Source organism: Sorex fumeus, unplaced genomic scaffold (assembly GCF_029834395.1).
Source record: "Sorex fumeus unplaced genomic scaffold, SorFum_2.1 ptg000122l, whole genome shotgun sequence".
Classification (NCBI taxonomy): Eukaryota; Metazoa; Chordata; class Mammalia; order Eulipotyphla; family Soricidae; genus Sorex; species Sorex fumeus.
Window position 1 is genome coordinate 13,869,735 of NW_026606179.1, and position 27,455 is coordinate 13,897,189.

General features: G+C 55.6%; 1 protein-coding gene across 2 annotated transcripts; it reads left to right on the forward strand.

Annotated features, from left to right (window-relative positions):
* On the forward strand, positions 1–26,012 carry EML2 (EMAP like 2). 2 transcript variants are annotated; one of them, XM_056135702.1, is made up of 22 exons: positions 4–251; positions 2,685–2,903; positions 3,010–3,133; positions 3,464–3,568; positions 5,465–5,493; positions 5,842–5,971; positions 10,062–10,211; positions 10,895–10,964; positions 11,048–11,158; positions 12,346–12,441; positions 13,884–14,018; positions 15,205–15,304; positions 15,912–16,066; positions 16,209–16,334; positions 18,294–18,425; positions 19,993–20,060; positions 20,279–20,367; positions 20,597–20,694; positions 21,219–21,306; positions 21,959–22,054; positions 23,318–23,448; positions 25,608–26,012. In XM_056135702.1, the coding sequence occupies exons 1-22, from the start codon at positions 104–106 to the stop codon at positions 25,731–25,733; spliced, it is 2,526 nt and encodes an 841-aa protein (XP_055991677.1). In that variant the 5' UTR covers positions 4–103; the 3' UTR covers positions 25,734–26,012. The 2 variants fall into 2 exon arrangements, with proteins under 2 accessions (XP_055991678.1, XP_055991677.1); XM_056135703.1 differs by lacking the exons at positions 20,597–20,694; positions 23,318–23,448; positions 25,608–26,012 and having other exon boundaries at positions 1–251; positions 21,959–22,059.
* The last annotated feature ends 1,443 nt before the right edge of the window (positions 26,013–27,455 follow it).

A 27,455-nucleotide genomic window follows, 5' to 3' on the forward strand; every position in this document is an offset into this window, starting at 1 on the left:
CCCTTTCCGGGCATCCTGGAGGATGACCCTGGTGCCAGGCCCGGCGCCGGCCGTCTGATGCCGGGCGGGCTGAGCTGGGGATGCTGGAACGGAGGACGTTGCTATGGCAACGGGAGGCAGGGCCTGGGGGGGGGACCGGGCCCGGGCTGGGGCCGGGGGGGCCGGCGGAGGCTGTGGCGGGGCGATGGCGGAACGCGGCCCAGCCTTCTGCGGCCTCTACGACACCTCTTCGCTGCTTCAATACTGCAACGGTGAGACCCGTCCTCGCATCCGACCCTGGCCCCGCCCAGGGCTGGATGCATCGCCCCCACTGCCCTAACCCTCTCCTTCCAACTCCCCATCCTCGCTCCTGGCCAGTCATCCCTTCCTTTCCCCCATGGGCATCCTAAGATCAGAATAAGATCTCCAGAATAAAGCCCTGTGTCACCCTCCTGGACCCTCCCCTGCTTCCCTGGTGGTTGGATGCTGATGCCTTCGGGAACTAAGGGCTGGAAGGGGGCAGGGCCGGGGGTGCACCCTGCAGCTACTCTGCCCTCCTGATCTGCTCTCAATCCTCAGGGTTCTTCCTTGGGTGGGGGATGGGTGAAAATCAGTATTGCTTAGAGGGTCTGGGAAGGTTACCTGAAGACTCCGCCTCTGTTATACCGCCCCCAAAATCTCAGATCCTCTCCTTCTCCCCACTTGAGACCATCCCTTATCCTTTGCGAAATGGGGGGAGATACCAGAAAGGCCCCTGGGGGTAGCGGGCCCAGAGTGGGGAAGCTGGAGGTTGGGGGGATGCAGGTGAGTATGGGGGGTTTCTGAGCAAATGAGCAGAGGATTGCAGGAGGACTTAGTCATGGGGGTGGTGCCAACAGGCCCCGCCTCACGTGGGACTAACTGCCATCTCTGGATGGGGTGGGGGGTCAAGGTGAGTGCATCTCCATTTCCATCAGACCCCTCATATCCCTCCAGAAGGGATTCCCTTCCAGTTGGAGGGTCTCTCCTATAAAGACACACCCCAGAGTCAGAGGACCCCAAATGCCCACGTCTCTCCTGGGCCCCTGTCAGATGCAAGATGATGCTGGTGTGTGAACCAAGCCCAAGTACCCCCCTCCCCCAAGGAATAGGAAGTCTCTAAACCTCAGTCCCCCTTGTCTGAAAATGGGTATAACCTTACAGCCAGTGGGGCTGTGAAGATCTTCTATTTCGGGTTTGCTGAGCACTCCCTGGGAGGGAGCTGAGCCAGCCCCAGGTCCACGTGAGCTCACAATAACATATGTCTTAATTTCTTCTTTTTGTGGATAATAGATTCGTTAAGGTTGGTCCGTGGGGGCTCACAAGGTGGAGGTCCATCCCTCAGCACCCCCCCCAGCATTGGTTCTGCTACCATTTGCTGATCTCTGACACATCGCCCCAACCTGAGACCTTAGTTTTCCTCCTTTGCAAAATCAGATGCCTCCAGGACGCTCCGAGGCGCGCGCCTCGTCGTCAGAGTTCCAAGTCCTGGCAGGCCTCTCCCGCCGACTTCGGGAGCCCCCCCTGGCAGTAGGTGCAGGCGGACGGAGTGGCGCTGCTGGGTGGGGGGCAGGGCAGGAAAGGCCCAGCAGGCGATTGGGCCGTGGGGGGGGGGAGGGCTGGGCGGGGAGGGAGGGAGGGACAGCTGCACTGCGGAGTCCAGCGGACGGGCGGGGCGGCCAACGACGCGGGATGGCAGGTGCGACCTCCACGCCCTGTGGCCCTGTGATTGCCGTCACTACCTTGACTTCCAGCGGCCTGAGAGCCAGGGCTTCCCCCGTGGCAGGCCGTGGGTCTCGCGTGGGTCGGAGTGGTCTCGTGGCGGAGGGGGAGGGGAGCTCCCCCTAAGACCTCGACCCCTTCCACTTCGGGAAGGCGATGAAGGAGTTAGTTCTTTTGGCTGCACCCACGGGCTGGACAGAAAAGGAAGGACCGAATCCAGGGCGTGGCGCGGGGATGGAAGCGAAATAAAGCAGTGAGACGAAGGAGAGAAACTGCCTGGGCTGCAGAGTTTCAAATCCCCCACCTTCAAGTCCCCCACCCGCATCCTTCTCCCTTCCCCGGGCCTCCTGGGTCATCCAACTTGCGGGGTGCAATCCCTAAAGTCGGCCACCAGGGGTCGCCAAAGCTCTGTCCTTGCAGCTGGCTCCGGGGGTCGAACCCAGTGGTTGAGAAGCTGCGAAGCTGACGGGACTAGGCGGGAAATTTTTTGCGGAGGGGTTGTGGGGGAGGGCTCGGAAAAATCTGCGGGGCAGAGTGGAAAGGATTAGCCCCCGCAACGAAATATTAGATATTAGAATAGTGGGGATCCCCCTTGAGCGTCCCGGATACGTTGGCCTCACTCCTACTTAGTGATTAGTCCTAGCATCTTAAAACGCGAGCGGAGAGTCGGTCCTTCGTAGAATCTCGTAGAATGGAAGAAGGTAAGAGAGGAAGCGTCTTCCCGAAGGACGCACCTCCCCTGGGGCCCTGCGCCGGAGAAGCGCGGGGGCCCAGGACTGAGCCGCCTGCAGAGTTCCTAAAGCCCCTCTTCTTTGCCCGCCTCCTGGCGCGAGAGCTCCAGGTTGGCAGAGGGGTCGAGGGGTGACCGAGCGCGGGGAAGGTGGGTGGGATCCCCGTAGAGTCCCTTCGAGGTCCGGGGTGGTCCCCCGCCCCGCCGCCGCACTCAGCGCTCCCCTGCCTTCCAGATGACAATTTGTCGGGCACCAGCGGCATGGAGGTGGACGACCGCGTGTCGGCGCTGGAGCAGCGTCTGCAGCTGCAGGAAGACGAGCTGGCGGTGCTGAAGGCCGCGCTCGCCGACGCGCTCCGACGGCTGCGCGCCTGCGAGGAGCAGGGCGCGGCCCTGCGCGCCAGGGGCACCCCCAAAGGCCGGGCCCCTCCGCGCCTCGGCACCACGGCCTCGGGTATCGCATCCAGACGGGACGGGGTCGGTGGGGGAGGACGCGGGCCCAAACGTCCCACTCACGCGCGCGCTCTGTCCTCCGACCCTTCCCACCCCCACGCCACCAGTGTGCCAGCTCTTGAAAGGCCTTCCCACCAGAACGCCCCTCAATGGCTCCGGACCCCAGCGGCGCGTGGGCGGCTATGCCACGTCCCCATCCTCCCCCAAGAAGGAGCCCACTGCTGGGCGCAGGTAAGTCTGGGTCTCTCCAGATCCTTCCCAGACCTCGTGGGAGGGGGCTGGAGTGATAGGACAGCGGAGAGGGGACTTGCCTTGCACGCGAGTTCGAACCCCAGCAACCCATAGGGTCCCCAGCCTCTCCAGGAGTGATCCCTGAGCACAGAGCCAGGAGAAAGTCCTAAGCACCACGCGTCCCCGGACCAGAAAAAAAAAAAAAGATCTCGTGGGAAATGCAGGAGATTCTATGCAAAGGGTTGAACTCCAGCAGCCAAGAGGGGCCACGAGGGCTTCCCTTGCCTCCGCCATCCGGCTGCTGACCCGTAACTGTGCCCTTCCTCTCAGTGCTCGTCGCTATTTGTCACCCGATCGCCTCGCCTCCGTGCGCCGCGAGGACCCGCGCAGTCGCACCACATCCTCCAGCAGCAACTGTAGCGCCAAAAAGGAAGGGTGAGTGGTCCAGGCGAGGTCACGTCCCGGGGGTGGCGGGCGGTACCTCTAATCAACCGGGAAAAAGATGGGAAGTGGAGAGTCAGTGCCCCGGGCCACGAAGTGATACTCTGGCTGTGTTGCTCAGAATAGCGCGGCCAGAGCAGACAAATTGGAGGGAGGCACCTTGAGTTCCTGCGTAGAAGGGGAGGCCTGGATTGGCAGAGCCAAAACGAGGGGGGGTATGTTTAAAAAGCCCCAAGAGCTGGAGTAGAGCACAGAAGGTGAGGGTGATCAAGTCTCCTTCATGGGTCTCCATCGTGAGTCCAAACCTAAGCATGGGTGAGTCTCAAAGGAGTGGGGGCGATCAGAGGTAAGGGAGGACTGAAATTTGAGGGGCTGAGTGGTAGAAACCGAACACCATCAGCCTGTGGGGACCAAAATGAAGTGTCAAAAGCCCAGAGTCAGGTGGGGGCGTGGTCCTGCTGGTGGGGTGGGCGTGGCCTCGCGCAGCATTGTGCTGATGGGCGTGGCCAGAGCGCTGGAGGCGGAGCCACCTCGGGGTTTAAACTCAGAAGTGGTGGTTTTCCAAATGCCTAGCGGAACGGAGGGCTGCAGATCTGCGTGAGATGGGTTAGGAAGAGGAACAGTCGATAATCGAAAGACTATCACCTGGAGGGCTAGTGGGGTCGGGGTCAAAATCCGCACTATTTAACCCCACCGGAGGAATAGCAAACCCATGGGGGTTGGGGGAGCAAGGCACGACTCCCCGTACTTTACACAAATTAATCCATTCGCTCCTCGCGGCCACCCCGGGGAGGTAGGTATTCATAATATTCCCACTTTTCCTTTTCAAAAACTTTTTGAGCCACACCCGGGGAGTGTGGGTTTGTGGGGGCACACCCAGGGTTTACTCCTGGCTCTGTGCTCAGGGGATCATTCCTGGCGGGACTCGACCCTATTGGGGTGCCGGAGATCGACCCTGGATGCTCCGGGTGCTAGGGCAGCGCCCTCCCCGCTGTGCTACCGCTCCAGCCCCAGTATCCCCATTTTTCCCAAATGAGGAAACCGAGGCCGGAGTTGGGCCATTGGTCCGCTAGAAAGTGGCTGACCTGGGCCTGCACTCAGGCAGACACGCCCCCGAGTGCCCGTGCACGAATCACACTCTCCCCCAGCCCTCCGCCCCTCAAGGGACCCCACAGCCCGGGAGCTGACCGCCCCCCTCTCCCGGGTGACCCGCCTGCACCCGGGGCGGCAGCAGGGCGGGGCGGGGCGGGCGCGGGGCCTCCCGGGGCCGGAAGCGGCGGGGCCGGTCCCGGCTCCACCCCCGGACCCGAAGCTCCACCAGCCGCCGCCATGAGTAGCTTTGGAGCAGGGTGAGACCCTCTGGCAGACCCTCTGGTCCCTGCACCCCCGGGACCCGCTGCCCAGGACCGCCCCCTCCCCCACTCGGCGCCCCGCGAGCATCCCCGCACCCGCCTCCCCGCACCGGCTCCGGGGATGTGGGGACACACCCACCCCGTGCCTTGAAACTGCTCGCCCCCCTTCGCTGCTGCAAATCTGGGGTGCTCTTGGGGTGGGGGTAGGGCGTGGGCAGTCCCGTCGCGCCGAATTCCTAGGAGGGGGTCCTCTTCCAGGATCGCGTCCGTGCCACCTCGTGCTGTGTGTGATCTCTGGCGGTCACTGCCTCTCTGGGCCTGTGTCTTAGGCTCTGCACCGTCAACCGAGCAAAGCACACGGCCTGCAGAGAGGCAGCGCTCCGTCCTCGGCGGCCGCATTTGTCCTCGGAGACCTCCAGGGTGGGGGGCGAGGGGGGAGGTTGGTGGGGCGGCTCCTCCCCCTTTCTGACCTGCCTGCTAATTGGGGCGCCTTTTTTTTTTCTTCTTTCTTTTGGGGGTCTGGGGTCTCTCCTGACAGCAAAACCAAAGAAGTTATCTTCAGTATGGGTAAGTGGGGAGAGGCGTGAGACGGAGGCAGTTGGGGGGTTTGTGAGAGGCCAAAGCTGGAGGTTGGATGTTTATCTCTCTTGGGCCACTCCCCCCCCTTTTTTTTTTGAAAAAGTGAAACCTGGGGATGGGGAGGTGGCTCAGAGGGCGCATGCTCCGGCATGCACAGCCCTGGGTTCAGTCCCCCAGCCCCTAGCACCACCAGCTGGGTGCCGCATAGCCTCTTAGTGGCCCCCAAGCATTGCTGGGAGGTCCCACCCTCCCGCAAAAAAAAAAAAACACAAAAAACCTGAATGGGAGAGGAATGGGGCTGGTGTGGGCGCCTGACCTCTGGGGGTGCCCCTGCAGAGGAGGGCTGTGTTAAGATGTTCCTGAGGGGTCGCCCTGTACCTATGCTAATCCCGGATGAGCTGGCGCCCGCGTACAGCCTGGACACCCGCTCGGAGCTTCCTTCCCGCAAGCTCAAGCTGGACTGGGTGTATCCTTCCGCTTCATCTTCCCCATGCTGGGCCCTGGGTGGGACCCGGGGCCTGCCGTGCCTGCCAGACAGGTGTCTCCCCACCCGCCCTCCCTTCCCCTGAACTCAGAGGGGTCCAAATAAAGCCCTTGAGGTGGGATCTGTAGCTGGAGTCAGGGGCTTTGGGCTTCCCCGGGCAGTCCCCACTGCTGCTGGGGTCATGGGCCCAGGAACGGGGCTTTTCTGAAGGGAGGTTGATGATTAATTGAAGCAGCCCTGCCAGATTACCTCTGCAGGCGGCTCCCTGCTTCATCGACCCTGAAAGGGAGAGGGTGGGGTGGGGAATTAGCTCTGGCGGGCTGAAAAAAGAAAGTGGAGGGCAGGTGAACATTGAGGCAAGTAGGGAGATAAAGTGTGGGCCAGAGTGTAGCAGGGAGAGTTTGCCTTCCAAGTGCTGACCTGGGTTCCATCCCCAGTGCCCCACAGAATCTGAGCACCAACCAGAAGTAGTTCCCCAGTGCAGAGCCAGAAGTGACCCCTGAGTATTGATGGGTGTGACCCAAAAATCATTAAAAGCAAGCAAGCAAGCTCAGAGAAACCCCATTCTTCTCTGAAATAGTAGGAGAATCTGATATGGGGCAGCTTCCAAGAATGTTCCCGAATGAGAATTCTGCTGCTAATAGCAGCCTGTCTACAAGGCTTCTGTGGCCAAAAGGGAAAAAAAATTGTGGGGCGGTATGGTGGGGGAAGTCACATCTGGTGCTGACCAGGCCTTAGCTTCCTTCTGACTCTGCTCAGGGATCAGTCTGACAGACTCTGAGGACCACATGTGGTGCCTGGATGGGTCCTGGATTGCCCTGCCCACTGTACTGTCTTTCTGCCCCTTTGTGGCCAGAGTGAGCTCAGTGGATTTGTGAAACAGAAGCTGTGGTGGTGAAACCCTGACTTCACAGAGTGGCTGCTTCTGGCTGCCTCTGGGACTCTAGGCTGGCCCCTTGTTGCTCTACGCCCCAGTTGGCTCTTCCTGGAACTGGGTTTTGTGATCTCAGGTTCATTGTGTGAAACTGTGTAAAAGGCACAGAACCTGGGGCCTGAGAGATTGGACAGTGGGTCCAGGGCACTTGCCTTGCATGCAGTTGACCTGATTCGATCCCAGGCATCCTATATGATCCCCCGAGTTCTGCTAGACGCGATTCCCTGAGTGCAGAGCCAGGAGTAAGCCCTAAGCATGGCCAGGTGTGCCCCTCCCTCCAAAAAAAAAAAGTAACCAACTCATCATACGCTTCCATACACAGGGCTGAGAAAGTTAACAACTCTAGAGAACCCTTCCTTAGAAGATCCCTTCCACAGTGTGGAGTTTTCCTGCCTTCCTTTAGTAAAGTAAAGTAAAGTAAAGTAAAGCCTTCCTTTATTGTCCCTTAAATAAAGGATTTTCTGATTAAAAAAAAAAATTACAAGGGCTAGAGTGATAACACAGTGGGTAGATCGTTTGCCTTGCATGTGACCAACCTGGGTTGGATTCCCAGCATTCCATTTGATCCCCTAAGCACGCCAGGAGTAGTTTCTGAGTGTAGAGCCAGGAGTAACCCCTGTGCATCGCCAGGTGTGACCCAAAAGCAAAAAAAAAAAAAAAAAGAGAGAGAGAGAGAGAAACACATCCTTATTGAGCTCACCTATATGTGAGACGTGGTTCTGAATTCTTGTGTGTTTGATGCTGGGGATTAAACCCAGATCTCAAGCTCTTAGCCACATCTCTTGTCTATTAATCCTTGCATGTATAAATATGGTAAACACTTTGTCCCTTCTCATAGAATTGAGACGGTATTGGGTGGGTACTCAAGGGCTACTCCTGCTTCTGTGCTCAAGGATCACTCCTGGCAGGGCTCAGAGGACTCTGTGTGATGCTAGAGATTGAAGGGGGGTGAACTGTAAGTGCCTTAACCTCTCAGGCTCTTGAGAAGTGATTTATTTATTTATTTAGTTTGGGAGGGGAATGGGGGGGCAGGGCAGAGGGAACACCTGGTGGAGCTCAGGAATTACTCTTGGCTCTGCACTCAGGAATTACTCCTAGCCATGCTCAGAAGACCATATGGGATGCTGGAGATTGAGCACTGGTTGGCCAGGTGCAAGGCAAGAACCCAAGAACCCTACCCATTGTACTATCTCTCTGGCCCCTTGAGAAGGCATTTTGCCAAGCAGTGGCCTGCCCCTGACTGCTCTGACTCTTCAGGTTGTGAATGAGCAGCTTTACTTCCTGGAGATGAAACTGAGGCCACCAGAGGGGTCGGAGCACTGTTCAAGGGAGTCAGCAGGCTCGAGGTCAGAAACCCTGGGCTCAGGCTTTCTACTCTGTTCTCTGGGGCACATGGTTAGCACAGCACAGGGCTGTTGAAAATGCTGTGACCTTGGAACCTGGAGCCTCCTAGAGGCCACGGGAAAGACTATGGGACAGACCCAGGCATGCTGGCGCCTGTAGCTACAGGCAACCAGGACTCCCCTGTCATATTGTTGTCTCCTAGGTGATGAGGGTGGAGCCGTTCCCATGGGGGCTTTTGTTCAGTTTTTTGTTGTTGCTCTTTTTTGTTTTGTTTTGTTTGGGGGCCACACCCAGTGGTGCTCGAGGCTTACTCCTGGCACTCTGCCCTCAGGAGTCACTTCTTTTTTTTTTTTTAACGTTTTAATTGAATCACTGTGAGATAGACCCTTAACAAAGCTGTTCATGATTGGATTTCAGTCATACAGTGTTCCAACACCCGTCCCTCCACCAGTGTACATTTCCCAGCACCAGTGTCCCCAGGTTCCCTCCCATCACCCCCCACCCCCACCCCTGCCTGCCTCTATGGCAGATGAGTTTCTTCTCTCTCTCTCTCTCTCTCTCTCTCTCTCTCTCTCTCTCTCCTTTTGGGCATTGTGGTTTGCAATATTGATACTGAAAAGTTGAAAGGTTATCAAGAAAATCCCTTTACCTATTTTTTTTTTTTTTTTTTTTTTGCTTTTTGGGTCACACCTGGTGATACACAGGGCTTACTCCTGGCTCTGCACTCAGGAATTACTCCTGGCAGTGCTCAGGGGACCATATGGGATGCTGGGAATCGAACCCGGGTTGGCTGCGTGCAAGGCAAACGCCCTACCTGCTGTACTATCTCTCCAGTCCCGCTTTACCTATTTTTAACCCTTAGCTTTTGTCCAGCATGATTATTCCCAATCATTATTGTCATAGCAATAATGGTTGCTGTGACAATCTTACCTTCTCTTTCTTACCTGTCATCCACACACACTTACCACACACACTTGTGGTTAGTTCCGACCATTGACCAGTCCTCAGGAGTGACTTCTGGTAGGCTCAGGGCACCCTGTGTGGTACCAGGGATTTAACTCTGGCTGACTGTGTGCAAGATAGGAGCCCTCCCCGATGTACTGTCACCCACACCCTGCTGTTCCTGTTGGACCACCCCTGACCCAGCTTTCCTCCCTATCTCTTCTAAGGACATTGGGCTCAGGGCCCATCTGAATAATCTCAGGTGATCTGTTTGCTTTTTTTTTTGGGGGGGGGGTGTCACACCTGGTGATGCTCAGAGGCTACTCTTGTTTCTGTGCGCTCAGGTGTCACTTCTGGAGGTTTTTGGAGACCCATATGTGGTGCTGGGGATTGAATCGTGGTCAGCAAGGCAAGTGCACTAGACTCTCTGGCCCCATGTGCTTCTGGGGTCTCCTCTCAAGCTCCTTTAATTAATCTTAAAAAAGACTTCCCAGGCAGCTGACATTTACAGGTTTTGGGAGTGGGGGCAGGGATTTGCTTTTGACCACCTCTAATGATACCTGTGATACTGGTTCTGTGCTCAGAGATCTCTCCTGGCAGGGCTCAGGGGACTCTATGGGATGCCAAAGATCCAGCCCAGGTCAGCCACATGCAAGCAAGGCAAATACTCTGCCCATTGTGTATAGCTCATTGTGTATAGCTCTGGCCCCAAGAGGTTAATATTTTTGGGGGGGTTGAACATCATTCACCCTAGCATGGAGAAAGACAGCAGAAAAGCCTATTCTGAAGGCCCCTTGAGTCGGGAGTCGGGGCCTGCTCACCAAGCTCCTTAACCAGCCTGGCTGTGCCCAGCTACGGCTACCGAGGCCGTGATTGCCGGGCCAACCTCTACCTGCTACCCACGGGGGAGATTGTGTACTTTGTGGCCTCCGTGGCCGTGCTCTACAGCGTGGAGGAGCAGAGGCAGCGGCACTACCTGGGACACAATGATGACATCAAATGGTAAGTCTTAGGGGGCACTTCTACCCTGGAGTCTTTTTTTTTTTTTGAGGGGGGTACAACCAGGGGTGTGGCCAGATTGTGGGTGGCCTGAATTATGGTTGGGTAAGTGTGTGCGCGTGCGTGCGTGCGTGCGCGCGTGTGTGTGTGTATTTCATCAGATTGCCTGTGAGCTTACTCAGATGCCTGAGTTTGAAAATCTGAGCCGACATCCCATATCTGGGGCGCAAGCAGGTGGGGGGCAGGCCCCCACAAACCTCTAGTGTTCCTGAGCTCCTGTGGGAGGTCCAGGTCTGACCCCTCCACCCCCCACCACCACCAGGTGTGAGTCAGAGGCTCTGAGCATGAATCTTTTTGTTTGTTGACTGCACCTGGCAGTGCTCCCTGCTGTGTTGTGAAGTGGAGTGGGGTGGTACTCCCAGTGGTATTCAGAGGATCATTTGCAGGGGATTGAACCGGACCCCATGAGTGTAAAGTTTGTGCTCAATTCACTGGACTGTCTCTCTGGCCATTGGGCCTGAGTTTTGTTTCCCACTGGGGAACCACACAACGGAAGCGTTAAATAAATGCTTCTTGAGTAACTCAGACAACTCAGCGACCCAGTGACCCCACCCTGGGACTGCTGCCTGCTGTGTGAGGGGCTCCGGGCCCCCTCCTACTGACATCTGCCTATCTGTCCTTCTTAGCCTGGCTGTCCACCCAGACATGGTCACCATCGCTACTGGTCAGGTGGCAGGCACCACAAAGGAGGGGAAGGTAAGAGCGGGGCACCCCGGGGATGGAACAGTGGGGCACGGGATGGGGGGTGGTCCAGTAACAGGTCTTCCCTTTCCCCATAGCCGCTGCCACCCCACGTGCGCATCTGGGACTCAGTTTCCCTCTCAACCTTACACGTGCTGGGCCTGGGGGTGTTTGACCGAGCCGTGTGCTGTGTGGGTTTTTCCAAATCGGTAAGTCCGGAAGGGCCCCCTCTCCCCCCCACTACTGCTACTCAATCAGGAGCAAGCAGCTAACCTTCCCACCCGCCTCTTAGGCCAAAGGCCCCGCCTTCACGGTGACGTCACCGGTGGGCGGTCCCGCCGCCAATCAGGTGCAGGCAGTGCTTCTCGCCCGCCCCTAAGGCAAGAGGCCCCGCCCTCACAATGACGTCACCGGCGAAGGCACCGCCCCTGGGACCAGATCCCACTGTCGGTGGCCACACAGACCCGCTTTGTTTGCCCTTGTAAGTGGGAGCCTGGTCCTGACTTGCAGACAGACCGCTCTGTGTTCTCCCGTCCTAGGCCTGTTGACACTTGTCGACACTTGTTACTCTCCGTGGGCCTGTGTCTCCCGCTCGGGGTGCCCCGTTAGGCGCTCAGGGTCTGGTGCCCCCGCTTTGTGCCATCCCTGTAGCCGGGTACTGGGCGCCTCCGTGGTTGGCAGGTCCCGGTGAGATAAGTATAGCAAGGGAGAGTAAGCCTTGAGGAATTTGTAGGGCAATTTGACATTCCGCAACAGCCGGCCATGTGATTGGTGGATCTGCTGTTTTTCTAATCCTAGTTTACATTTTTATCGTAGTTTACCCAAGTATTGGTCTGCAAAAGATTAAGAAAGAGAAAACAACTAGTCCACCCACAGCGATTTTCAAAAGCGCCTCCTGAGTTCCCTGAAGTCTCAGGAGACGTTTGAGAGCTTTGTGGGGAAGAGGTGATTTTACTGGCAATGTGTGTGGGTGCAGGAAGCCTTATTGAACTCAGAATTATTAGCCGGTATTTCACAGAGGGTAACAAATTCACATTGCTCATGTGGATATAACAAATCCAACTTTAGTCATTAATTTTTTGGGGGGAACAGGTTGGGTCACACCCAGCAGTGCTCAGGGCTTACTCTTGGCTGTGCATTCAGGGATCATTCCTGGCAGGGAGGGACCAAAAGAGGCACATCAGGACTTGGTCCCAGATCATCTGTGCACTAGGCAAGCACCCTCCCTCCTGTCCTACTGCTCTGGCTCGGCCCCCATGAGTTTATTTTAGTGTATTTCCTATGATCTGAACCAAAGCCTTTGAAAGTCTCAAAGTAGACCTGAGTGGTGAGGTGGCAGGCTTGAGTTCCCAGATTGTCACCTGCTTTGTTCCTTTCTCTCCGTCTCTCTTTCTAGAACGGTGGCAGCCTGCTCTGTGCTGTGGATGAATCCAATGATCATATGCTGTCCGTGTGGGACTGGGCCAAGGAGACCAAAGTGGTGGATGCCAAGGTGGGGTGACTGTTCTCATCGCTTGTCCTTGAGGTGCCCTTGAGGGAACTGGCAGGATTGCAGGGGTCAGTCGGGAATCAGATCAACACACGTTTAAGTCCTGATTTTGCTTTTTGGAAGCTGTGTAATTTTGGGCCAGTGACTTGCCCTCTCTGAACCTCAGATGGGTCATCTGTAATATGCAGCTAATGATAGTGTCTTTCTTATAGATCTGAACTCCAGTGTGGGAGTATAGAGTGGGGTAGATCCCAGGGAAGGGCCAGTTGGAGGGCAGCTGATTCCAGTCCTGTGATGTCTGTGAGTCCTGTGATGTCCACGAGGGCCTTAACTCCTGTATCTGGGCCGTGCCCTCTTTTATAGACTGGGAATCTGAACTCTGGGAGAGGGGACTTGGCCTCAATCAGACAATTGTTCTGTTTTTTTTTTTTTTTAATTTTGTTTTGGGGCCACACCTGGCAGAGCTCAGGGCTGACTCCTGGCTCTGCACTCAGAGATTACTCCTGATGGGCTCAGGGGACCATGTGGGGTGCTAGTGATGGCCGTGTGCAAGGTAAATGCCTTCCCTGCTCTGCTGTTGCTTCGACCCCAGACTCCCTGGGCCTAGAGATATGTTTTCCATCCCCAGGATCTGAGCCTGGGGATGGGAGGCAGAAGATAAGGAGTTGACTCTGGATTCCTCCCTGGATATGGTCAGATGCAGATCACTTGCCCTCTCTGAGCCTCATTCTTTTTTTTTTTTCTTTGGGTCACACCTGGCGATGCACAGGGGTTATTCCTGGCTCATGCACTCAGGAATTACTCCTGGCGGTGCTCGGGGGACCATATGGGATGCTGGGAATCGAACCCGGGTCGGCTGCGTGCAAGGCAAACACCCTACCTGCTGTGCTATTGCTCCAGCCCCCTGAGCCTCATGCTTTTTTTTTTTTTTTTGGCTTTTTGAGTCACACTGGTGATGCTCAGGGGTTACTCCTGGCTCTCTACTCAGGAATCACTCCTGGCGATGCTTGAGGGCCCATATGGGATGCCAGGATTGAACCTGGGTCAGCTGTGTGCAAGACAAGCACCTTCCCTACTGTACTGTCACTCCTGCCCTCCGAGTCTCATTCTATATCTGTCTTGGGAGGCATGAATGAGCCTCACCTCCCCGGCATTCAGAGGGTCCAATAATGGGCTCGTGGTGTCAAGTGCCAAGCATGGTGCGTGGTACAGAATTGGACCTCCCCCAGTCCGTAGGCGCCTGCCACTGTGTTCCTGAAGAAGGCGGTACGGCTGCATGTTCTTCTTGCTCTAGTGGTACCAAAGTTGGCCCCCGGAGGAAAGATACAGGGCAGATAGTTGTGCAGTGTGCCACCCAACCAACCGTGCACAGACATTCTGAGTGGAGATGGGGGTGCAGGGTGACTCCGAGCCCTTTAGTCCGAATCACCTCTCCTCTTTCTTAGTGTTCCAATGAGGCGGTGCTGGTGGCTACCTTCCACCCCACGGACCCTACCATGATCATCACCTGCGGGAAATCCCACATCCACTTCTGGAACCTGGAGGGTGGCAGTTTGAGCAAGAGGCAGGGCCTCTTTGAGGTGAGTGTCCTGAAGGCAGGGACAGGCTGGTCCCAGGAGACCAGGCAGAGGCGTCCAGCTAGACAAGTTGCCGCAGAGGGACCCAGATACTGGAGACCTTTTATTTATTCTTTTTTTTTGGGGGGGGGTCACACCTGGCAATGCACAGGTGTTACTCCTGGCTCTGTAGTGAGGAATTACTCCTGACGGTGCTCAGGGGACCATAAGGGATGCTGGGAATCGAACCCTAGTTGGCTGCGTGCAAGGCAAACGCCCTACCCACTGTGCTATCACTCCAGTTCCTGGAGACCATTTTTTGAGGGAAGGCCATACCCAGTGATGCTCAGGGGTTACTCCTGACTCTTCACTCAGGGATCACTTCTGGTAGTGCTCAGGGAGAGTCTGTGGGATGCTGGGGATCAAACCTGGGTTGGCTGTGTGTAAGGCAAGCACTCACCCTGCTGTTCTATTGCTCCAGTCCCAGAGGCTGGAGACGTTGAGGTGAGTTGCCTCCCTTGTCATGGGGAGATCAGTCCTATCCAAGGTGGATGAAGCTCGTTCATATATGGAACTTGGAGTAGTTTGAGGGTTACAGTGCCAGGTAGCTCATGTGCGGTAAATGGATGGTCCTCAGGAGTCTGGGTCGACAGTGAACTCAGGGGCAGAAGAGCTAGAAGTCGGGTGTCTGGAGGAAATATGAGGACCCTGCTGACACAGCTCCCCTGACTGTGCCATTTGGGGATTCCACCCCCAGCAGGAAAGCCCAGAGAATCCCAGAATAACAGATGGAAATGAGTCAGAGATGATGGGGAACGGGGGGGAGGGGGGCGGCAGCATACAGGGTGCTGGGGACAGGGCCAAAAACGAGAAAAGCAAAGGACAGAGACAGAGATGGGGGAGACTTGGAGATGGAGCATGGAGAATACAAGGGGAAGACCGTGGTGACCCCAAGGCCAGGGAGGGGAAGGAAGTTAGAGAGGAGGGACAGGAAGAGGAAGCAGGAGTGGCCTGAGATATTGTGTGGTCACCAGCTAGACACCAGAACACTCCAGGGAGGTGACTGGAGATGGAGGCACTCCTCATAGGACTCACCTAAGCATGTGGAGGGGCCCCTCTGACCCAGTTCCAGTTGATGGATAAACTCTGGGATGGGGGTCACCCTGTTGCACTGACCCCCTAACAGTTCCTCTCTCTGCCTTCCCCTCAGAAACATGAGAAGCCGAAGTACGTGCTGTGTGTGACCTTTCTAGAGGCTGGCGATGTGGTCACTGGAGACTCAGGAGGGAACCTCTATGTCTGGGGTAAAGGTCAGTGACACCCCACTTGTTTGGTACCCACTCCTGTGCGCCCTAACCGCCCTTGTCTGACTGAGCCTGCCTTCTTCCGGCGTGGTACATGTGGAATGTCTGCGAACACAGGCTCATTCCAGGTGGGTGGTGGGTGGATGGTGGACAGACGGATGGACAGATGGGTAGATCTGTGTATGTATGTAGAGACGATGGCTCGATGGACAGATGGACATTCAGGTCAATGGATGGACTGTTGGGTGGATAGACAGACAGATGGGTAGCTGGACGTAGGTATGAATAGATGGCGGGCAGATGGGCGAACAGCCAGATGTGCGGAGGGCAGATGAGTTGCTGGTGCACAGATGGATGAATGGAGAGATGGATGGATGGATGGATGGATGGATGGATGGATGGATGGATGGAGAGATGGATGGATGGATGGATGGATGGATGGATGGATGGATGGGTGGGTGGTATGATGTTAGGTGGTTTAATGAGTGGATAATTGGGTATTTGAGTAGATGATGGGGGTCAATGGAGCACAGGCTTAGGGGTTCCAGATACTTTCAGGGGTCAGTCCAGGGACTGTGTCTCCCTGCCAGCCCCTGCCTCTGGCTCCCCGCAGGTGGGAACCGCATCACACAGGCCGTGGTGGGCGCCCACGATGGTGGTGTGTTTGCGCTCTGCGCCCTGCGGGACGGGACGCTGGTGTCTGGAGGTGGCCGTGATCGGCGGGTGGTCGTCTGGGGTTCAGACTACAGCAAGCTGCAGGAGGTGGAGGTGAGAATGGGGAGTACCTCGGAAGGAGGGGGAGAATCCCGCTCCCCACGAGGGCTCCTGGTGGCCAGTCCACCTCTCCCCTGCACCCCCACCCCGGTGTCCTGCACCCAACTGCCCACCCTCTTCCATCTGGCCCACCCAGGTCCCTGAGGACTTTGGCCCCGTGCGTACTGTGGCAGAAGGCCGGGGAGACACGCTGTATGTGGGGACCACCCGCAACTCCATCCTGCAGGGCTCTATTCACCTGGGCTTCTCTCTGCTGGTCCAGGTGAGCATCTTCCTGGCACCTGCCCTCCTCATCCTGAGCCTGCGCTCTCCTCCATGGCCCACCCCTCAAATGCACCCGCTCCCCCCCCCCCAACTCCCACTGGGTCTCGCTACTATCCTGGTCTGCAGATGCTGCTCCTGCCTGGGGAGTACCCTGTCTGGGGACAAGCCCAGGCAGGTGTCACTGGGCTAATGCCCCGACCATGCCCACCAGTGATCATGCCCCTTAAGCGACCACACCCCATCATGTGGTCACGCCCTTCAACCAAGGCTCACTAGCCACGGAAGTTGCTCTGGGCTCCGCCTCCTATCAGCCTTCAGAACTCCTTACCTTGCCTTTCTTGGGTCAAAGTCCCACTACCCCACCTGGGGACCCAGAGGTGTCGCGGTGGCTGCAAGGATCTGCCGAGGGATGAAAGCCCAGGATCTGACCCTGTGGTTCAGGATTCACCCAGGACCAGTGCATGAGGTTCTGTGCCCCGCCCTGGGGCTGTCCACTTGCCCAGGCCATCCTGGAACTCCCCCTGCTTTGCGCTTCCTGGGAAAGGGGGAGAAAAACCCCAGAGCACACCTGACCAGGAATGTGACCGCCTGGGGCACCTCAGGGTCGGCTCTCCTGCTACATGAATGGGGTGGTGAGTGTATCCCAGCTCAGTGGAGTGAGGCGCTCAGACTTGGTGAGGTTCTGCACATGGCGTGGAGGAGGGGTTCCGGAGCAGTCTACAGCCCATGCCCTCCTGGTTTCCTGCCCCCTTTCCACTGTGCTTGCACACCCACCGTTTCCCTTCCACAGGCTCCCTGCTGGGCTCTCCAGTGAGAGTGCACACAGGGCATGACCCATGCCCCGGGCACCATCCATTACTGCAGAAGCTTATGGAGTCCGTCTCTACTTCCTGTTTCCATAGAAAAAAGACAAGGGGCTGGAGCAATTCCCAGCATCCCATATGGTCCCCTGAGCACCACCAGGAGTAATTCCTGAGTGCAGAGCCAGGAGTAACCCCTGTGCATTGCCGGGTTTGACCCAAAAAGCCAAAAAAAGAAAGAAAACAAGACGAGTAGGGGCTTTGCTGGGTTTCAGGAAAAGATCTTAGAGGGGGGCCAGAGAGAGAGAACAGCGGGTTTGCGGGTTTTGGAACCACAGCCTGTGATGCTCAGGGTTTACTCCTGGCTCTGCACTCAGGAATCACTCCTGGCCATGCTGAAGAAACCATATGGGATGCTGGGGATCCAACCTGGGTTGGCCACATGCAAGGCAAACACCCTCCCCCCTCATCTATTGCTCTAGCCCAGGATCTTTGTTTTGTTTTGGAACTATAGCTGGCAGTGCTTGGGGCTTACTCCTGGCTCTGCGTTCAGGGATCACTCCTGGCAGGGCTTGGGGGAGGTGCCAGGGATCAAACCTGCAAAGGCCACATGCAAGGCAAGTTCTCTCCCCGCTGTGCTGTGGCTCTGTGGTCTAGGATCTGAGTGAGCATGACAGAATCATGAGACGCAGACAGCAATCATCCCCATTTAGGGAAGTCAAGCCTCTGTGCTGAGTGCCCACATTTTTTTTTTTTTTGGCTTTTTGAGTCACACCAGTCAATTCACAGGGGTTACTTCTGGCTGTGCACTCAGGAATTACTCCTGGTGGTGCCTCGGGGAGCCTACAGGATGCTGGGAATCGAATCCGGGTCAGCTGCATGCAAGGCAAACTCCCTACCCACTGTGCTATCGCTCTAGCCCCAGTGCCTGCATTCTTCGGGGTACCTCTGGCTCCTCAGGTCAAAGTGAGACCCCCATTGCTTCCCACCGTGGCAGTGTTTGCCCAGAGTTCCCTTCTAGGTGCCGGGGTCTCCTGGACCCCCGCTGTAGGAGGGGCCTGGGTCCTCCAGGGCGAGTTCACCTTGGTTCTCTGGCCTTGGAGGCCAGACGCAAAGGACAGGCAGGGCACCTGCATGCTGTTCTGTCCTTCCCACAGGGCCATGTGGAGGAGCTGTGGGGCCTGGCTGCCCACCCCAGTCAGCCGCAGTTTGTGACGTGCGGGCAGGATAAGCTGGTGCACCTGTGGAGCGCGGAGACCCACCAGCCCCTCTGGAGTCGGAGCATCGAGGTAGGGGCCTCGGGGACCACACCCACCTTGCTGACACTCCCTGTCCCATGCCGGAGGATGTCACAGCCTGGCTCTCTTTTTGGTATTTGTTTTGGTATTTGGGTTGGTGATGGAGACACAATGCCAAGGTTCGACACACAGGCCAAACATTTGCTCTGCCTTCAGGACTCTATCTCCAGACAGTTCCCAATATATTTGGGGGCAGGTTGTTTTCTGGGCCATGCCTGAGCAGTGGTCAGGGGCTACTCCTGTCTCAGTGCTCAGGAATTGCTTCCAGTAGTGCTTGGGAGACTATGGGGTACTAAGGATGGAACCCAGGATTCTTTTTTTTTTTTTTAATTTTTTGGTGGGACCAGAGCAAAAATTTTGGAAGGGCCACATCCAACAGTGCTCAGGGGTCACTCCTGCCTCTACAGTCAGGAAAGTCAGGAATACTCTTGCAGTGCATTGGGGATCATATGGGATGGGAGGGATTGAACCTGGGTCAGTTACGTGCAAGTGTGAGCCCTCCCCACTGTACTGTTCTCTCTAGCCTTTGAACCCAGAACTCTGGTATTCAAAGCCTGTACTCTGAACTATCTGGCCTGCTGAACTATCAGGCCTTCTAGCTACCGTTTTCTTGGGGGGGAAGATTGGAATCATACCTAGTTGTGTTCAGGAACCACTCTTGGTGGTGCTCAGGGGACCATAGAGGGTGCTACAGATTGAACTCACGTCGGCCATGAGCAAGGCATGCGCCCTCTCAGCCGACCTTTCACCCTGGCACTCTATTACTCTTACTCTCAGAACACAACTTAGAGAAATCTTCTTGGATTAAAGCCATAGGAGGGGCCAGAGCTATAATACAGTGGGTAGGGCATTTGCTTGGCACGCAGCCAACCCGAGTTCAATCCCTGGCATCCCATATGGTCCCCCAAGCACTTCCAGGAGTAATTCCTGAGTGCATGAGCCAGGAGTAACCCCTGAGCATCTCCGGGTGTGACCCAAAAAGCAAAAAAGAAAAAAAAAGCCATAGGAATATCATACAGGATAAAAAGAAGTCCCAGGGACCAGACTGATGGTGCAGAGGTTAAGGTATTTGCCTTGCGTCCCCTGGCACTGCTTATGGTCCCCAGAGCACCGGCAGGAGTGACCCTGAGTCCCTGAGCACCGCTAGGTATGATTATTCCCCCATCCCCAAGGAAAGAAAGAAAAATAGGGCCCAGGGGCTAGAGAGATAGCACAGCGGGTAGGGCATTTGCCTTGCACACGGTCAACCCGGGTTCAATTCCCAGAATCAGGCGTAATTCCTGAGTGCAGAGCCAGGAGTAACTCTTGTGTGTTGCTGGGTGTGACCAAAAAGAAAAAAAAAATAGGGCCCAGACTGAAGGAAGGAAAGTTATGCCTTGGGCTAGTCGCACCCTTTGATGGGGGTTGATGCCTGATGGAACTCAGAGCTTCAAACATGCAAAGCCCACCGAGAGCACTTCGGAGGCACTGCCCTGATGAGTGCCAGGAAAGGGGCAGGGCTGGGTGTTGGCTCTGAGGCACCCTGGCTCTTAGCTCCCCTCTCCTTTCCCTCCCTCAGGACCCCGCCTGCTCTGCTGGCTTCCACCCCAGTGGTGCGGTCCTGGCTGTAGGCACGGTGACTGGCAGGTAAAGTGGGGGACACTTTTGGAGTGGGGGAGGTTATTGTCCGCTTAGGAGCTGCCCCCGCCATGGCCCCCTCCCGCAGCCCTGAGCCTGTGGTTAGGCACAGCAGTTCCCAGGCCGGGCCCTGGGAGTCAGTCTCTCCTCTTGCTCCGGGGTCCCCTCCCTCAGATAGACCCTTCTAACCCCCCACACCCCCGTTCCCCCACCCTGCCTTCTTAAAGGTGGCTGCTACTGGACACGGAGAAGCACGACCTGGTGGCTATCCACACTGATGGCAACGAGCAGATCTCAGTGGTCAGTTTCTCCCCAGGTAAGAGGTGGACTCGGGTCCCCCCATCCCCTGAGGGCCCAGACCTAGGAAGGCGAGGACTAGCTGCTGGTCAGGGGGGACGGGCGACAGCCGCAGGGTCTGGGGTGGGGTTATGGGGGCGGGAGCGGGGTCGGCCGCTCAGGGCTGGACTCTTGTGGAGGGTGGGGATGAAATCTCGGTGGAGGGGGCGGAGCCAGGGTGCCTCCTCATGCCCCTCCCCCTCCCCCAGACGGGGCGTACCTGGCCGTGGGCTCCCACGACAACTTGGTGTACGTGTACACGGTGGACCAGGGTGGCCGCAAGGTCAGCCGCCTGGGCAAGTGCTCGGTGAGTGGGCCGTGGCCCTCAGCCCGCGCCGCTGCCCTGTCCAGGCGGTGCAGAATTAACTGCTTTTCTACTTCAAGGGAAGCTCAGCTTCAGCGCGCAACTGATGATGCCCTGAGTACCTCCGGGACTGTCCACCCCACCCTCGGCCCACCCCTGTCCCCAGCCCCTGTCTTCCAGCCTGCCCCCTCGTGTGGCCCTGCCGGTGCACTCGGAGCCCTGCCCCTTGTGTGGCCCTGTCCCCACGTTGGACACGCCCCTTGTGTGGCCCCGCCCCTCACGTCCGAAGCCCGCCCCCTGTGCAGCTCCGCCCACCTGTTCCCTTTGGTCTGAGCCCTCCGTTTGGCCCTGCCCATCACCATGTGGCCCCGCCCCGGTAGCCGGCCCCGCCCCCACGCTTCCCAGGCCTGTCCGCCTTCTCCCGTTAGCCCCTCTGTTTGTCCCCACCTCTGTATTTGGCCGCCAGCCCGACCTGGTCTGATTGTGCCCCATGCCTCCAGCACTAACCTCACCTGCCGTCCTCGCAGGGTCATTCCAGTTTCATCACGCACCTGGACTGGGCTCGGGACAGCAGCTGCTTTGTCACCAACTCCGGGGACTATGAGATTCTGTACTGTGAGTTCTACCCCAGGGGAATGTCATTTGGGGGTTCCCTCTCTCACCGAATTGGCGTGTGTGTTTTACTTAGATTGAATTCTGGGAGTGGGGGTTGCCTTCAAGTTCAATTTCTGGATCTCAGATTTTGTTGGCACTGTTCTATCTTTTTTTTTTCTTCATTTTGGGGCCATCCCCAGAAATGTTCAGGAATCACTCCTGGTGGTGCCTGGGGGACCCTATGGGATGCCGGAGATTGAATCCCGGTCGGCTGCATATAAGCCCTCCTGGCTGTACTATTACCCAGACCTTGTTGGTTTTGGCCACTCCTGCGTACTTGGGTTGGCTCTGTGCTAGGGCCACTCCCTGTGCTCTGGGCACCATGTGACACAGGGGGTCGAACCTCCAGCTCCCTCATGTCGGCTCCAGCCTTTTGAACCATCTCCCTGCCTCTTAGGGGTTTTTCTGACTCATCTGGATTCAGATTTTTCTCTCTGGGATACCCTGCTTTGGCCACTCTTCCCCTCCTGGTGTCTTTGTGGGCATCCTCCGGTGTTAAGGAGGTGAACTGAGGCCCAGCCCTTGGCCTCCTGCCTCAGCCCACAGCAGTGCCCCTTGTCTGAGGCGTGGCTCGTTCTTCCTACCCTGACCCCTTCCCCCATGCTCCACCCAGGGAAACCGGCCACATGTAAGCAGATAACCAGCGCAGACTCTGTGAGGAACGTGGAATGGGCCACGGCAACGTGTGTCCTGGGGTTTGGAGTGTTTGGTAAGTGCTGGGGATGGGAAGGTCGAGAAGTTGCTGAGTTTTGGTCTCTCGTGGGCTCCTGCTGGGCCTGTGAGAGGGTTTTGCTGATGAGTGTACAGTGCTTGTGTGAGAGGAAAGGGGACCAGGTAAGGGTGCTGAGATGAAGTGACACCTGATAGGTCATGACACCTGACCTGGCAGGAGCCACCCTTGCCCACCCTCCACTCTTGCCTCATTGACTGCAGTCTTCTATCCATGCTATCCTGGTATACAGTGATGGCCACAGTAACCCCCTTCTTGCTAGTGTGGGGCTCACAGTCCAGTGAGAGACAGACCTGTCCCCAGAGTACCCAGAAGAGAACAATCTGGGACAAGGATGCCTATAGGAGATTTCTGGTTCCCCAACCTCAAGGAAATCAAGGAGGGCTTCCTGAAGGAAGAGGCATTATAGGGCAGTGGATAAGAAAAACAGGAAAAGGGAAGTGTTCAAGAGCCCAGGGGTGACATTTGGAGAAATCAGGATGACAGGTGGCTAAGCCATCGTAGAGTCTGTTAGTATCCCTGGCTGATAAAGCCAGCTCTGTGGGCAGGCAAAGCCAGACCAGGACAAATAGGAAGTCATGGTGCTGGGCTTTCTCCTGAGGCCACTGTGCAGTGGGTCAGAGACACGCACGGTTCTCCTTTTTTCTTTTTTTTTTTTTTTTGTCTTTTGGGGTCCTGCCATGAGATGCTCGAAGGTTACTCCTGGCTCTGCATTTAGGAATTGCTCCTAATGGTGCTCAGGGGACCATATGGGATGCCGGGGATTGAACTAGGGTTGGCCACATGCAAGGCAAATGCCCTCCCCACTGGACTTTCACTCCAGCCCCAGGAGACACATTTCTGACATCTTTCCCACTCCTGTCCTGGGCTGGGTACAGGCTGGACAAGAGAAAACCAGGGGCTGGGACCTGATCCTTTGGGGTTTCCCTCGTCCTTGCTGACTTTAAAACTTTAGCTTGCTTGGGGGGGCCACACCCGGTGGTACTCAGGACTTATTCCTGGCTCTGTGCTCATGGGTCCCTTCTGACGGGCGCAGGGGACCCTGTAAGATGCCAGGGATCAAACCTCGGTCTGCTGTGTGCAAGACGAGTTCCACCCCACTATACTACGGCTCTGCCTCATGACTTTTAAAATTTTTTTCTTGTGTTGTTGGGGAAGGACCCCAGGGCCTTCCGTGCAAGGCCTGCACCCTGCTTCTGAGCCCCACCCCGTCCTGTCTCATCACCCCCATCTTTCCCACAGGGATCTGGTCTGAGGGCGCGGATGGCACAGATATCAACGCCGTGGCCCGCTCCCATGACAGCACGTTGCTGGCTTCGGCTGATGACTTTGGCAAAGTTCACCTGTTTAGCTACCCCTGCTGTCAGCCGCGGGTGAGCCTTTCTGGGGGGCCTGGCAGGGTGGGGATAATTAGCCACACTGGGGCTGGGGACAGGTGGGGGGTTACTGTCTGTACAAGGTGGGCCTGACCCCAGGGGTCTTTCTTAACCTGGAAGTTGTTATGTTTCAGCGCTAAATCTAGGCAGAGCTGAAGTTCTGGATGCCTGTAAGATCTTGGTTTTCTTTATTAATTTTTTTTGGGGGGTCATACCTGGCAATGCACAGGGGTTACTCCTGGCTCTGCACTCGGGAATTACTCCTGGTGGTGCTCAGGGGACCATATGGGATGCTGGGAATTGAACCCTAGTTGGCCGCATGCAAGACAAACTGCCCTATTCACTGTGCTATTGCTCCTGCCCCATTCTTTCTCCCATTTTTTGGGGTTCCTGTTGCACTCTGTGGTGCTCAGGTATGAGTTCAAAGTGTAGGGGCATGACCTGTTTGGTGGCTGAGAACAGCCTCCCCAGCAGAGGAACAAAGAGACAAGGGGACCATGGCCCGTTTAATGCAGAGCTATTAGCACACTTATAGCACATCTGGGGATTTGAGGGATAGGACTGCATGTAGGCGTGATTGATCATTCACAGAGTAAAGTGCTTTGGCAGAGGCAATTCTCTTGGGGGACTTCACTCAAGGAGACACTCTTGTCTCCCAGGGACATCTATATTGCTTTTCTCTTTCCCTTCAGGTGTACATATTAAAAAGTTAATTTTACTTCTTTTTTTTTATTTTTTTATTTTTTGGCCTTTTGGGTCACACCTGGCGATGCACAGGGGTTACTCCTGGCTTTGCACTCAGGAATTACTCCTGGTGGTGCTCAGGGAACCATATGGGATGCTGGTAATCAAACCCAGGTCAGCCACATGCAAGGCAAACACCCTACCCACTGTGCTATCGCTCCAGCCCCTAATTTTACTTCTTATTAATACTTGCAGTTATTTGGATAAACACAGAGATATAGATTCCAAAATTTAGTTCTCTGAGCTCTGAAGTCAAGCCCACTGGGCTTTACTATAAATCCCAGACTGGGTCCTTAGGCCAGTTTAGCTCTTCTTTCCCCATGAGGGTCCTGTCTCTTAAGTCATAACGGCTGGCATCAAGACCTTCTAGACTATCCCATTTGGATGCCATTATAGCTTCGTTTCTCCCCCCAGGCCCATCCCAGTTCCCTGCGGGACCTTCCTTTAGAGGTTAGGAACTATGGTAACCAAAGCCTGAGTCAACTATATCTACTCTTGACAGATGCCCAAGAGTAGATATAGTTCAGAGTCAATCAACTCCCAGATATTAGGAACATTGCATTAACATGTTCTACGTTGATCTTTCTGTGTTTAAGCAAAGTACATTGCTCTGTAGCAAAATATGAAAAGTTATAGGGGAAATAGAAAAGCACGTAATTCACTCCAAATACAAAGAAAATCCAGAGTTACCAGAAAGTTTGACTTATAAGTAACAAACTCTGACTTGGGGAATTTTGACAATGAGAGGTAGGTAAAGCTCAAAGGAGAGGTTAAAGATAAACTCCGGGGATTGGGGTACTCATTTGTCTTTTGGGGTCCTGCCATGAGATGCTCAAAGGTTACTCCAAGCTCTTCATTCAAGAATTGCTCCTAATGGTGTTCAGGGGACCATATGGGATGCCGGGGCTCGAACCAGGGTCAGCCACATGCAAGGCAGTTGCTCTTGCATTGTAAACTTCTCTGTGGGGAGGAAAAGGGACAATTCACTGATGAAGCCTAAAACACTTACAGTTAGTATCCAACACTCAGGGACTATACCCAGCTCTTGGTGGTGTTTGAAGGACCCTGCGGTGCCAAGGATCAAACCCAGGCCTTCCACTTGCAGAGCACGTGTTGAATTACCCTCCAGCCCCTATTGATTTTTCACTTATATATCTTTTGACGACCAGATTGCTAATACAGCAGGTAAGGCACTTGCCTTGCACGTAGCTGCCCCAGGTTCAATCCCTGGCATCCCATGTGGCCCCCTGAGCATCCCCAGGAATGGTTCTTGAGTGCAGAATCAGGAGTAACCCCTGAACATTGTCAGATGTGGCCCCAAGATGAAAACAAAACATTCATTGAGGTGTCCAGAGAGATGTAGCCAAAAATGTGACAGGTGATTTGTCTTTCTTCTTCTTTCCCTATCCCAGGCCCTCAGCCACAAGTATGGCGGACACAGCAGTCACGTGACAAATGTGGCCTTCCTGTGGGATGACAGCATGGCCCTCACCACAGGGGGCAAGGATACCAGCGTGCTGCAGTGGCGGGTGGTCTGAGGCGCAGGGGTCCCCACGTCACGGGAAGTGACGGGGCCGGAGTTCTATTTTCGGGAGATGTCTATTGCCGAGTAGAGTAATATATACCCAGAGTATGTCTATAGCAGAGAAGGTTATGGGGTGGGAGGGTGGAAGGACAGACAGAAGTCTCTCTTTATTGGGTGGGAAGAAGTGAGGGGCACAGTGCTTTAGGAGAAATCATCCGGGCATTTGTTTTGGGGGTGTTTTTTAAGTTTCATCTTTTGTATCATCCAGAAATAAAGACCACATGCACTGAGATGGTGTCAGGGCCTGAGTGTGTGACCATGCAGTGGGGGTGTTTGGGAGGCCAGGTAGCGATGCACAGGGGTTACTCCTGGCTTTGCATCAGAAATTACTCCTGGCAGTGCTCAGGGGACCATATGGGATGCTGGGAATCGAACCCGGGTTAGCTGCGTGCAAGGCACCCTACCCGCTGTGCTATTGCTCCAGCCCCTTGTTTTCTTTTTCCAATCGAAAGGTTTGGTGCTACTGCCAGTGGGTGCCTATGGACCGTGGAGGTACCAGGGATCAAACCTGAGCCCCCTGCATACAAAGCATGCCCTTAGCCCTCTGAGCTGTGTCTTTGGCCCCTTACAAGGCTTTTACTGAATACAAGTCACAGACTCGAGTTTGCCTCCAGATTACTGAGGAAGAGCAGGCGTGCTGCTGATGTCAGGGGCCATGGATGCTTAGGGCATCCTTCCAAATCTTCCACTGACCTCCCACAACTCACAACTCATTTTCCCAAGATGAGCATCCTCTGTACCAGAGAAACAGGGCATCCACCAGCCTCAAAAATTCACATCAATTTGAAAACCCTGTGCCCCGCTAAGTAAAAAATCCCAGGGAAGGGCAGCGATTGGCTCACCTACATATCAGTCAGCTGATATGGCCAGTTGGTTTACTGTGATTGACTCCACTGAGTGAAAGCTACCGAGAGTATCTTGCCCGCACGGCAGAGCCTGGCAAGCTACCCGTGACGTACTCGATATGCCAAACACAGTAACAACAAGTCTCATGATGGAGACGTTACTGGGCCCGCTCAAGCAAATCGATGAACAACGGGAGGACCGTGACCGTGACCGTGAACCCATGATGATGGTAAGCAGGGAGTAGAACTGTGGTAAAGAATCAAGGCAATCTCCACCTGACCTGCGAGGTTGATGTCGATAGGGGATGTTTTCAGAGAAGCTGCCTTGTGTCACAACACACGACTAGTGCAGGTCCAGGAAATTAGTTCAGGGCACAGAGCCACCTCCTTGCAAGCTTGTGGTCACAAGTTCAAATCCTCAGTTTTCCACATGCTTTTTTTTTTGAGGGGGGGTCATACCCAGTGATGCACAGCGGTTACTCCTGGGCTCTGCGCTCAGGTATTACTCCTGGTGGTACTTGGGGACCATATGAGATGCTGGGAATCGAACCCAGGTCAGCCGCGTGCAAGGCAAACGCCCTATTTGCTGTGCTATTATTTCAGCCCCTTTCCACATGCTTTTGAAAAGCCCTTAAATTATTTTGCGGGGAGGGGAAGGAAGGCGCGTTTGTGGGTGTTTTTGGCCACACCCAGCATGCTTGCATGCTTGGAGGTTGCTCCAGACTTAGTGTTCTGGTTGTTCCCAGGAGTACTCAGGAGTCTGGAAATCAAAACGGCTTGCTGTGCGAAGCATACATCCACCCTATTGATTTTGTTTGTTTTTGTTTTTG

Bases quoted from the DNA above. Each gene is read 5' to 3' on its own strand.
- EML2 (XM_056135702.1), top strand. From the start codon at position 104: ATGGCAACGGGAGGCAGGGCCTGGGGGGGGGACCGGGCCCGGGCTGGG. The intron at 11,159-12,345 runs GTAAGTCCGGAA...CTCTCTTTCTAG, and splicing joins GTGTGGGTTTTTCCAAATCG to AACGGTGGCAGCCTGCTCTG. The intron at 22,055-23,317 runs GTAAGTGCTGGG...TCTTTCCCACAG, and splicing joins CCTGGGGTTTGGAGTGTTTG to GGATCTGGTCTGAGGGCGCG.